This window comes from Monopterus albus, unplaced genomic scaffold, assembly GCF_001952655.1.
Source record: "Monopterus albus unplaced genomic scaffold, M_albus_1.0 scaffold9.1, whole genome shotgun sequence".
Taxonomy (NCBI): Eukaryota; Metazoa; Chordata; class Actinopteri; order Synbranchiformes; family Synbranchidae; genus Monopterus; species Monopterus albus.
Genome location: NW_018127889.1, coordinates 2,829,827 through 2,843,056, shown reverse-complemented (window position 1 = coordinate 2,843,056; position 13,230 = coordinate 2,829,827). Strand labels below are relative to the sequence as shown.

The 13,230-nt window shown below is 44.5% G+C and overlaps 1 protein-coding gene across 1 annotated transcript in view; it reads left to right on the top strand.

Annotated features, from left to right (window-relative positions):
- LOC109953816 (prospero homeobox protein 1) overlaps nucleotides 1-13,230 on the top strand; it is a 32,801-nt gene that overhangs the window by 14,895 nt on the left and 4,676 nt on the right. The window contains exons 5-6 of the mRNA XM_020589277.1: nucleotides 5,966-6,010; nucleotides 12,335-12,350. Coding sequence (XP_020444933.1) covers nucleotides 5,966-6,010; nucleotides 12,335-12,350 — 61 coding nt within the window. The remainder of the gene's footprint in view (nucleotides 1-5,965; nucleotides 6,011-12,334; nucleotides 12,351-13,230) is intronic.

The following is a 13,230-nucleotide window of genomic DNA, read 5'->3' as shown; positions in this document are numbered from 1 at the left end:
TTGAGGTAAATACTGTCAGAGTGTGAATGCAGGCCAAATTGTAAATGCTGCATGTGTTAAATGAGAGGAGGAACTGAGAGCTTAATGCAGTCCCTAACAAAAAAAAGTTGAATTTCACCTGATACCTCTTGATGCAGGCAAGTAGTGTGACACCGTCTCACCGTGTCCTCTCTGACACTACCTTGCATGACTGTTCTCAATGCTGAGTTCAAGTCTCTTTTACATCTTGCAGCACTCTGCACATAATGTATATGGCTGCTTTCTTGTGAAAACTATCTGCGAAATAGCCAGCCCAGGTTTCGGCTTTGTGACAATGTATTTTCTCCAGAGAAAAAAAAAATGTTTTTTTTACCATAACCGTTTAGTTTATCTGAAAATGTCCAAATCACCAAGTTTGGACATGTGAATACAGTAGTTGTTCTAAAGTGTACTTCACAGGCTCCAGCCATATAGAGATGTGAGGAACTGCCATTACATGAGGAAGAAACCTTAGTGACACCTTACTTGTTTTGCCTCTTCCTCATTGAATACAGTAGTTGTTCTAAAGTGTATTTCACAGGCTCCAGCCATATAGAGATGTGAGGAACTGCCATTCAATGAGGAAGAAACCTTACTTGTTTTGCCTCTTCCTCACTGAAAATTTTCCCTTGGTCTGTGTGTGTGTGTGAGAGAGAGAGAGAGAGGAACCATATTTTACTTCCCTGTTCTCTTTTACCTGTCATCTGTGGTGAGATGTTGTTCATGTGTGTGTGACTGTCTTCTCATGCATTGTAACCATAAATTCTCAGCAGGTAACTTCACCTTTAATATGTCTCATTTTCCACACTTCTCCTTTTGCCACCCTCCTGTGTACGTGTGTGTGTGTGTGTGTGTGTGTGTGTGTAAATGTGTGAGTGAAGTGTTTCAGGATCACCAGTGCTCTCTCAATGTCAGCTGACAATAGACCTTTAAAAGGCTTGTGTTAAGAAGGACCTGGGGTGATCTGGGTGTGTGTGTGTGTCTGTGTGTGTATTTGTCAAAGTGATACGCATTCATGCGTGTGTGTGAGTGGTTTGTTGTTGCTGCTTTTCCCAGTGTCCTGTTCACCTCGAAGGGTACAGCCGTCCCTTGGACCCGCCTGGCATGCTGGCAAAGCACTTCTCCATTGTGTGTGTGTGTGTGTGTGTGTATGTGTGTGTATGGATATACTGTATGTGTGTGTGTCACTTTGAGGGGGAAAAATCTCACTGTTATCAAGGTTAAGCGTCCTACTGTTTTAGTGAGAGGAAAGGGGGAGAGGGGGAAGAGGGAGATGGATAGATAGTGGATAGAGGGTGAGAGCCTGGAGACAAAGAGAGAGTGATGAAGGGAGGGAGAAGGGGGGATTGGAAAGGGGAGAAAGAAGAGGAGAAGGAGAGGGTGGGAAGAGAGATGACGTTCAGGGGAGAAGTGCTCTTGTGAGCAGTGGGAGTTTGCAAGCGCTCACATTCAAAGTGCTTCACTCACTTTCTCTCTGTTTCTGTCTACTTCTCTCTGTCCGTTATTTGTCCACTGGGACTCCTCTGTGTGCACTGACACACACACACACTTCCCCACATACGTCCTCAGCTCTCTTTAGGGAGGATTTCAAAAGACTCTGGCAGACATAAATATTTGTATGTATGAGGTCCCAATAAGTCCAAAGTCTATCAGAGCAAATCACAATCACTGGTGCAGCAATTATTTGTTTTATGACTGAGAAATACGTTTAAATCAAGAAAAAAATGGCCTTTCACTCACACCCTTGCACGGGCATTTTACATTTGACCAACTCATTTAAATTAACCTGAAAGCTTAGATTTTTACACCACTAAAGGTAAAAGACAATCACAGTTAGGAGGATACTGATCAGTGATTATAACAGTTTTTTTTTTTTTTAGTTTGTTTTGATCATTTAGGTTTAGTTTTTCCTGATTCTGGAATCAAAACTTATTTTCCTTGGGATGCTTGTTTCTGTTTTCATATTACATTATGTTCTGCTTGTTTACCATAAGCACCTGATGCCCACAACAGGAAATGAAAGTCCCACTTGGGAAATATCCCCCCCAAAACACAGGTTTACAAACTTGATTGTTATATCTGTGTCCTTGTTTTTGGGCATGTGCCGTTGGTCAAAACAAAAGTTAAAGATTCAATTTTTACCCCCTAAAAAACTATATTTAATAATGACTTGCCTCTGTGTTCAGCTAACTAGTTAAACATTCTTAAAATAACATGTGCTCCTTTTTTCCTCGTTATAAAATCCAGTATCTATGAATATGCAAATATTTTTTTCATTTCAGAAGTTTAACTACTGAACACAAGATGTCTCTCTGAAAAGTCCACGCTCAGTGCATCACACTCATGTACGTTGTATATTAGACCATGACTGGCTTCAGTGTGACAAACTCATGCTCATACATACGCACCTTAAACTCAGATTTCATGTGAGCACTAGGAAACTTTCCCCCTTCAACAGAAGAACATGAAAACAGTGGTGTCACATATAATCACTGAATGACTTTAATAGGCCCAGAAGATTCTTAGAGATGTTTGTGTGACTCCCATAACTGGCCACAGAAACCCCTAGGAAGAGAGTTTGCAAATCCCAAAAAAAGTTTGCACACAGCACCCAGTGAATACGCTGCACCTGCCCAGACTCTAGTAACACACCATCTTCCCTCTGACAAACCCCTTATTTCTGAAGCGTAAATTTCCCGTCACACCTCAGACAAGACTATCATTCTTCTCCTGGCATCAGGAAACTACTGTTGAAACAGGCATAAGGGGAACAGCCTATTTGCATACATAAATGTGAAAATTTGCAAGAAGACAGACAGAGAGGAAAAGAGTGAGAGAGGGCAGGTGAATAAGTCTTCTGTTGGTCGAGGAGCCGCAGCGGCGGGGGAACGAGGGAAGGTGTTTTGCATATTAAGGTTTTTTTGCTGGGCAGGTGTCTGAGAGATACAGGAGCTGATTAGAGTTTAGCACAAGGAAAATTTGCCCAGCCATGCAAATTCTAACCCCCCTGACAAACCGACCGCCTTGGTGAGCATGAAGACTCTGTGTTTAAGTGTTTGTGTGTGGAATTTTGGTGTCTGTGGGGGTGTTGTTTGTGTGTTTGATTGTGCATGTTTGTAAGTGCGGGTGCGTGGGTTGTGTGTTTTTTGCTATTTGATGTTTGTGTGGGAATGACATGTTTGTGTGTATTATATACTGTATGTGCACGAACACATTTGTTATGTTTTTCAGTCTTATATGTGTGAGAGTGTGAGTGTGTGTGTGTGTGTGTGTGTGTGTGTGTGTGTGAGTCATAGAGGTAATGTGGAGATGGAAATGTACTGGATGTGTATCAGGATGCCCCCAAGGCCCTTTTCTGTGGATCTCTCCCCTTATTCCTCCACCTCCTCTTCCTCCCCTACCTGCCTGCACCACCACTTGAAACAGGAGCCTACGCAGATTCAGCAAGCAAGCACACACATACACTCACACACACACACACACACACACACATGCTGAGTTTTCCCTTTGCCAGATTCAGCATCATCAAAGTTCCATCCACCTTGGTGGCGTCTTTGGAATGAATATGTCCTCTGTTTCAGTGCTCACACACATACACACATAGACACACACACACGTCTGTGGCCTTTCTTGTTTGATGCTAATCTGCTCTGTCACTGTGCTGGCCTACTACGCTCCCCATCTCCCTCCCAGCTCCTCTTTTGTCGTGATTGTTTCCCCTTTTCCTTCCACATCCCTCCTCCCTCACTCCCTCTTGTCATTCTCTCTTCCTTCTGTTGCCCCTCTCCTTTCATTATTTCATCCTCCTCTTTTGCATGTCTTCTGTTTTCCCCTCCCCCCCTGTCCCTCGCTCTTTCCCCCCAATAGGAAGTTTTAATGGCATAATTGCCCCTTCTGGCACAATGAACACCAGCAGTAATTAAAGAGCTTGCCATTAATTACCTAGACCCCGGCTCTACTTTCCTCTTTTCTCAGCCCCCCTCCTGATCCCCTCTCTTCTACTCTTTCTTCTCCGCTTCTCATTCACTCTGTCCGTTGCAATCAAAGTCTTCTGAAACACACCCGGCTTCCCAAAGCCTTGACTTTGAGTGAGCAACACTTTCATGTGAGGACTTTCTCGCTTAGTGTATTTTTTCTTTTTACTCCAGAGCCCATTCTGTATGTCTTTGAAAGCTCAATGACAACATCTTTCATAAGACAGGAGTGTGTGTGTGTGTGTGTGTGTGTGTGTGTGTGTGTGTGTGTGTGTGACCTGCTAATGGGTTAGAAACAGTAAAGGAGAGAGGTGGGGTCTGATAAAGAGGCAGTTTTATGATGGCTCTGGGAAACTCTCCGATTTCCATAAGACACACTGGGCCAAGTTTTCTCTGTCAGTGACAACTCCTCCCACAGAGGATACACACACCTCGGCATTTAAAAGAGAGGGCCCTGTGATCTCAATGTGAGAGGGAGGTACCAGCGAAAGCAGTGAGAAGCCTTCATGTACATACACACACAGGTATCATGTGTCTTCCCTTATCAGCTGCTTTTTCTCCTTTTGGAAAGATGTGCCACTCCTTTTGTCCCTCTTCATCTTTTGTCTATCCATCCATCTTTCTTCCCTCTGTTTGACTTAATAATGTCTTTGCATAGACACACAGTTATACACTGTTTTAGTAGTTTCAAAGTGACCAAATAATGTCTGAAAACTTGTTCAAGTTTGACATTCTGCTCCAAGTCCTTGTTTCCTCTCCTTCTCCCTTTGCAATTTCCCTCTTGCATCCTATCTTCCTCCCTCTTTCTTTCCCGCTCTTCATCCTGCTGTCTCTCTCTGTCCCACTCTGCTCAGTGTCTCCCCAACTCTCCATCCATTACCAGAGCCACAGAGAGCTGAGAGCAGATGCTGTCTGTCCAACCGCCATGCCCCATAGCATTGTGTGCTTCACCTCTCCTTCCCCCCTCTCTCCCTCGTTCCTCCTCTTCATGTCCCTCTCGGGGCTCCATTTGTTCTCCACCCAGAGCAGCTAATGTCTGTTTTCTCCTCCTCCTCCTGCTTTCCCCTCTCTGTCTTACACTTTTTCGTTCCTGCTCTTTTTTGGCTTTCTCACCACACGGAGCACGATGTGTTTGTGCGTTTGTGTGTGTCTGTGGAGGGGTTTGTGGCCACTGCACTGGTTGCACAGGCAAAGACATGGTATAAACACACCTAAGTACCTAAAAACACACACTTGCACACAGGTGAGGTGCTTTCACTGAAAAGCTCTAGGGTTCTCTTTGAAGAGCGATTGAAGACAAAAAGAGGCAGAAGATAGAGGGAGAGTTAAATGAAAAGCTGGTGGTATAGGTTTAGCTTCACAGCTGCCAAAAATACAACCAATACAATTTGCCAGTGGGTCTGTGTCAACAACACATACACACACCTTTCCTCGCCCCCTTCTTCCCCCTCAATTCTACAGTATCTCCCTCCATCCCCCTGGTCTCTTCTGCTTCCATTGAGAAAAGATCTCACTGCACTAAACATCCCTTACTGTACATGTGCATTTATCACATGCACGTTCCAGCTGTGCAGGATACTGTCATATACGGCAACAATTAATAAGTGGAGGACTTGCTGTCCTTGTATACACTTGTGCAACCATGGGTTTGTATGAGTGTGTGGTAGCACCCGGTTGTCCCACAAGAGCGAGCAGACCTGCCAGCTTCCTTTTCTAAGAGAGTAATCAAAGTCATATCAAATCAAAGTGTTTATTTGTCATATGCACAGTTAGGAAACATGTTTCCCTGTACAATGAATTCTTACTTTGCCGTCCACACGAATGCCACAAAATACAAATGAAATATAAAGCAGATAAATAAGTAACACAAAATCTAAGGCACTTTAAAGCAGCAAATGAAGAGATATAATACGAGAATGTAAACAGTACAGGTCGATAGTACGTCGTTACATGACATATTTCCTGGTAATGAACTCCTGTCAGCTGTTTAGGAGTCTGATGGCAAAGGGAAAGAAAACGTTTTCAGTCTAGTGGTCCTGCATTTCACACTTCTGAACCTCCGGCCAGAGGGTAGGGAGGCGAACAGTCCATGCTGGGAGTGGGTGGGGTCCTTGAGGTTGGAGGCAGCTTTCCTAATGAGAGAGGTCATCTGATATTTTATGTTCATGCATCATTTTTAACATGAACAGAGTTCAACAAGAAATTGTGATACACGTGTACCATCAGATTCTCATTCAAATGTGTTGCTATGTTTCTGTAGAGAGAAGTCTGTTAGTGTTAGGCACTGTGTGATGCTAATAGGCTTGAAAGGTTGGAATAACCCAGTTACAAAAATATATTTTCTCACTGAAACCTACATTTAGGTTCCAGTTTTATTTACCCAAGTTTGGAAATATCAACCTCTGGTTTCTGCTGCTGCCCTCCAGGACCATGGAGATTAATGTAATTGAGTTTGTGATGATCAAAGCACTGAAAAATTAAATACTCTGTATTCTGGCTAATCCACAGAATATACTGTCAACAGTTATCACAACTTTCCATAAATAAATAGTCCCCATGAAAACTGCAAAACAGGCCTTCACTGTACCACAAGCCTCATTTCCATCTAGTCTTCTTGCTTTATTAATTTTCTCAGTGAACAGATTTTGGGAAAGAAAACAACAAAGAACAGAATCATCTGCTTCTCAGTGAATAGCCCGGGGTGACTGAGGATCCCCGTTTGATGTGGCCTGACGGGTCTTTTCTTCAGCTTGTGGTGTGTGCACGTATATGGGAGAATAAGGCACTTTATTCTGTGCACTAATTACAAAACCACAGTGTGAAAGGCCTGGAGCACCAGGGATAGCAAGGGATCACTTATACATAAAGAACTATTTGATTGCCACTGTCCTTTCCTCACTTGCTTTCGCGCACCCTCAAACATATCCTCTCACTATGCTCACCCAACACTTGATTCTCTTTCCTCTCTGCTTTTCCACCAGCACTCCCGCCTCCGCACCTTCCTCCTCGTTTCTTTACCCCTCTCCTCCCTCCTCCTTCCCCTCCTCCCTCTGTCCCTGGTCACCTTGTGAGGGGCAGCCTGCTTTGTGGCACAGCTGCTGATTATGTCATTATTTCTGGACCATTTTGGTCTCCCTCTATGTGTGTGTGAGAGAGAAAGAGAGAGAGAGAGAGAGACTAATGAAGCGTGGCAAAGGGACTCATGCCAAAATGACCAGGGCGTGCATCAGAGCTGCAGATGTGTCAGAGCAACCCCCCTTTTCCCTCACACACTTCCCATTTCCCTTGCTGATGCCAAACTCTCCCTTTGTCAATCCAATCTGCAGTTTATTATTTTTCTTTCTTCTCCTGTCATCTCATCCCCTCACTTGCCCTTCCATCCTATCTCCTTCTACCCATCCATCTTCCATCCTCCCTCCTTCACTGCAGCTCCTTGCCCTCCATCCTTTATTGTTTGTCCACCCATCCACACCCTCCTTCCTCTCACCCTTCTATTCTTCCTTTCCCTCCCTCCTTCTGTTCTCCTCCTCTCCAGATGTCCTGTTCCTATCTTCCAGACTCCCTTGCTCCTTTCTTTCCCTTCTGCCTCCTGCTCTGTGGGTCTCTCTGAGCCAGGCTGACTTCCTGACCTCCAGAGGCCCTGTTACAGCTCTCCATGAACCCCCCACCCCCCGCTCTTCATTTAGATTGCTTTCTCTCAGCCAGTGTCCACCATACAAGCTCAGACAATGAATATTTAAGTCTCTAAACAAGGGCTGAACTGTGATTTCTGGCTTTCCCTGTTGTTTGCAAATCTACTGAGTATAGATTATTTTTCTGTCTGTTGTCTCTCAGTTGATATAAAGCCAGCACCTTCCCAGCTGCCCCTAATTTCTATAAACTGAGGAAATTAAATGTCAAAAGAGGAGCTGATATGATATGAATTCTAGGCTTGTGTGTGTCTCTGGATGGGGGGCCTGTTAAGGCAAGTAAAAGCAGAGGTAGGAGCAAGGAAGATGTGATAGCAGAGTGACTTCATCTGTGTCTTTGACCCTGTCCTGTTCTTGACACTCCAGCAAATGTGTACCTTGAGTAGAGCTCATATGACGCTAGTTCTTCTGCTCACATATGTCCAGACAGCAAGACACACACAAACATGTATACACAACAGCCCCTCAAGGCTTCATGTTCTCAAGGTTATCAGTGGAGTGAGGGTGGCTGGTGTTTGCTCAGCTTTGAGGTCCGTTTCCCGTCCCAGTAGTGTCCTAAGTACTGATCCTGATACTCCACAGATGAGAGATTTGAGGAATTGACAAGTATCTTGGAAAAGTTCAAGACGGTGCAAATCAAGAACATTATGCACTTGAGAAATACAAGTGTGAACGAAGGATCCACTGTGACTCTGCCCAATCTTTTCCCAGTTGGTTGGACTCTTCAGCCATGGCACAGTCTTTATCAGTGTCAGAGGGGGTTGGGGACAAGTGCAATGAGGGGCAGGAAGAAAGGGGACATGGGTTGTGTTTGCCTAAAGTGACAGTGTAGGCAAAAGGCTTATCAAGGCCTTTGTAGATTATTGATTGGAGCAGATATGTGAGGAACAGGGGCCTATGTGTGAGTGTGTGTTTGAGGTTTGGTAAGCTCTGGCTTGACTCAATGAAATGTCGGAGGCCTGCTCAACATCAGTTTAAGCTCTTGTTTTTAAACTAATGTTTCAATGTCAGCAGAAGAGAGAATATCCTTATTATACAGCCACTGCCAGATGACCCCATCTATGGCAGTCACCATGTGTATTACAAAATCTGTAATATCCCTGGCTCACATACATGCACACGTATGCACATATCCAGTGACTGAAAAGCATGGGAAGTGTTGGTATTCCCAGGCTGCATCAGGATTAGGAATTAACTTAGCTGGCAATGAGGGATAATGGTGTGTCCCTGCATTTCATCCTTCAAGGCTGCAGCTTACTGGGACACACACTCATTTACACACACAACCTTATCGTCCAGGGTCTCGTCTTGTTTGGCCAACGCTGTGCAAATAGAAGGTGCAATACATCTCCTGACAGTTCCCAAAAGCAAGGGGGAGAAACACGTTGGCCAAACAAACAGCCAACCCTGAGTCACAGAGAGAGACGAGGTTTCACAGGCTTTACCGAAACACATGCAAAGACACACATATGTGCATGCACATACACACACATGTGTAACAGTAGCCTTTATGTGAGAGCTTGGGCCTCTAGCTACCTTTTTAAACATTTGTCTAAGCAGTCTTAAGACAGGGGCCACTGCCGGAGTGAATAGCTCCCAGCAAGCTGTCCACAGGCTTCTATTGTCCTCTGTCATATTTTATTATCTCATCAAAAAGCAGGAAATCCGATTCCCTCTCTCTGAAAAAGAGCTTATCCTTCTGTCTCAAAGCAACCTGTCACAAGAGAGGGAGATGGAGTGAGGTGGAGAGAATGGAGGAGTGAGAGGGGGGAGTCAGTGAATGAGAGTGATTAACTGCCTCATTGCTGTCACAGACGTCCCTCTTTCTTTCTTCCTTCCTTCTTAATTTGTATTTACCCAAAAACACAGCACGATGCAAAGGTTAGGAAAACGTGTGCATCCAGCTTTATCCCCTTTGCTGATCATTCTCTCCCTTTTCCCTCCCTGTCTTCCTCCTTTCATATTGTGTTACACGGGGGTAGTGCAACAATAATATCCCTTTTCATGAGAGCTTTTGTTTTTTGAACCCCGGCCACACACACACACACACACACACACACACACACACACACTTCTATCCTCTGTTTTTCTCACACCTTCTGTCAGAGCAAAACAGTTCATTTTCAGAAGGCCATATGACATTGCCAACTGAAAGTGTGTGTGTGTGTGTGTGTGTGTATCTGTGTGTGACACATGAAGAAGTCAGCCATGGTTATGCTGGCCCTCTCTCACTCAGGCTACTTTGACTTTAAGGTAGCTACATTTGAAAATGCTGTTTTAGTGATAAAACAGCATACACATGAGCATTTTCAGACAGCACAATCAAAATCTTGTCTTCTCCATCCTCTTTTAGTTGACAAACTACAACAGTGTGCACTATAACCAGCATCTGCTATGGAGTGGGACAGCCCAGCTCTTGCTCTTCATCACTGTGTCATTTTATTCAGCCAGACTTTCTAATTATTATTGTAGCACTAATAGTTTTATAGTGGTTTTGAAATGCATCCTGCAGGTGAACTGAAGTTCATGAACTGCTGCTGTCATTGATCACATTATTTTTATTTAGTTGTTGCATGTGATCAACTTTATTGACATTTCAAATTATTGGTCACAGAGAAAGCAAAAGGTGCCAGAAAGTTGTCCTGCCACACAGCCGCTGGTCATGACTGAGCTGGTTTCAGTCATTGCTCTCCAAAGGCTTGGTTTTCTTCATCCTTACTAAATGTAAAGCCAGATATACTGTACCTGCTCTGGTGACTTGATTCTTCTGTTTTTTAGGTGAGGAAAACAGCAGCGTACTGCCAACTAAAAAAAAAGATGCATTTTCACATTTAACTGTCATAGTGTGGACGTACCCCCAGTCACCTTTTCCAGGCATCATTCCTGACACATACACACTACTTTCTGTCTCTTGCTCTATACTTGTTTCTCCTGCCTCTCTCCTCCCCTCTTTGTACATCTGTCCTTTAATTTTGGGGTCTGCTGAGAAGTTGTTAAAAAGCCCTATGAAATATGTATGAAGGATTGTGCGGCACGCGATTGGCCCCATTTACTGGACAGCCGAGTGAATGAACGACCACACTGGATAATCCCCCACAATACCTCTGAAAGGCCCAACAGCTGACCCAAGAGAGAGTAGAGAAAGCAATAAAGAGGGGGGCAGTAAAGGGGGACAGAGTGGGACGAGGGAGGGTTTTAAACAGTTAAGGCTCACTGCTGGTCAGGAGGCAGCTCGCTCACATACACAATTCATACAAACTTGCAAAACAAAAGCTTGTGGGACAGGAATAACTCCCTCTGTTCTGTCGCACCCCTCTCCCTCCTTAGACTCTTCTCAGCCCCTCCTTCTCTCGTCATCTCCCTCCCTCCCATGTTCCCTCTCCCGCTCTCTCAGTCAAGAGGATCTGAAATACCAATACCCCTTTCTCCTTGACATTGCTTTCTCCTTGCAGTCAGCGTTTTGCTGTCCTTTTATAGTCAAAACGTCAGGAGAAATTCCATGCAGGAATATTCTTAGTAATGCGGCACTCCCTGCATCTAATAGCCAGGACGCTGCGCCACAACGGCCTGTTAGCGAGATCTTTTGAGAAAAGCGTGCGTGCACAGACATACACAACTTACTGTACAACGCATACACACAAAGCTGCCCTCACACTGGGGGGGGGTCATTGTGCCAGTATTACAGAGATGACAGCTTCCCAAACAGTGAATTATATTCACTTCTATCTGACCACAGGGAGATTCTCTCTGTCAAACACGCGTGCACAAGTGCAAGCTTTTTATTCACAACTCACCTTTTCACACAAACAATGAACAGACATATGCACACACATTCACACAACAGACACACGGGCATCTTAGTCTCCATTCATCACCCCAAGGGGGGTGAGTGGCTGTCCCATGTGTGTATATGTGTGTGTAAAGAGGCCTGCCCCTGCCTGTGTGTTTGACGGTGTGAGTGTGTGTGTGTGTGTTCCAGTGGCCACTAACCTTGTTGTGTCCTGACACTCCTGATGAGTATCTGCAGGACACTGGAAGAGAGAAGCAGAGCGGAGTGTGCAATCGGGCAAGCTGCTGTTGCTGTATATACTATATGTGTGTGAGTGTGTGTGTCTGTGTGCATGCGAGCATCAAGAGAGGTGGGTAGGGAGACAGTCAGCATTATCCAAGCAGGTGACCCCTGAAGGCTGCGTTGCCCTGGAGCTTTGAGTCGAGGAAGGAGACTCAGCCAAATACACCTGGGTAGTTAGTGTGTGTGTATAGCGAGCATTATGTAGAGCTCTGTCACAGTACAGGATGTGTCATCTCCTTGGCACAAGGAGGTGTGTGTGTGTGCACTCACGTCTGCATGTGCGTGTGTTTGTATGTGTGTGACAGAGTGTTGGCTTCGGGGAAGGTGTCGCAGATCTATGCCAGACTAATCATCTCCATGGTGTCGGTGAGCACTGCTGTCAGGGACACTAAAGAGGCGGCATGTCTCCCCGTTCCCAAAGCATTTAGTACTTCCTCTTTCGCCAGGTCCTCTCCGCTGCTCTTCACTCAGCTCCGCTCTCTTGTTTGGTCACAGATTTACAGTGGGACTCATAAAGATGTCACACTTGCCGTGTTGTTGGGAGAGAAGTGGGAGGTGTGAGAAACCTGAGAATTCACAAGAAGGGACTTTTCTCAGGCCGACACCTCACCTGACTTTTAAGGAAGTAGATACTCGAGATGGGAGATTTACGGTTTCTACACATATTCCACAAATGAGGGGCTGACGGTGTTGAGGATAAAGCCAAGAAACAACTGTAGATTACAAAATACAATAGAGTTTGTGAGATGTCATTTCAGGTGTTCAGGGTGTTCTTGAAGTAAAAGTCATTTTTGCCACTATTAGATGACTGGCTGTTGGATTACTCTCAAGGCTTTGACAGACATGAAACTGTCCTGCCTGAATAATCAGTACAAAAAATGAACAGCAGCAGTAGATGGTGTCTGGTTGTTTAATAAAGGGTCAGAAGAACCTGTACATGCCAGTTTACATAAAGCATACAGAGAGAGTTGACTGTGACCTTGAAGGAGTATCTCGACCAGAAATACACAGTCACTGACCTAAAAATTCTGTCATGTGCATGACTAGCAGCCAGTGGAAACAAAAGTTATATATGACAGTGTTCATATTTGCAACCACACTGGTTGGTACTGCAGTATTTAAAACTATTCACCATAAAAAACTGCCACATAAAAATATTTGAAATATTGTTAAAATAATCCAAGCTGGTAGTTTTGGTTTTGTACTGTTAAATTATCAGTATTTCATGTTGTGGGATATTAAAGGTAGGGTTGGCAATTCTTTTCAGAAGCACTTTTTGTTTACAGCCAGACAGTAGTCAGCTTTAAGTGTATAGACAGGCCACATGCTGTGTTCATGTTACCAAGACAAAATAAAGCCCGTATTTCTGCTTTGTATTTGTAAGTAGTAGTCAGGCAGTGTGCGTTGTGTTTTGGAGGAGTGGCTTCACAGAGAAGTCGGAATGAAAGGGTTGGATTTCTTAGGTTGTCTGCGTTCA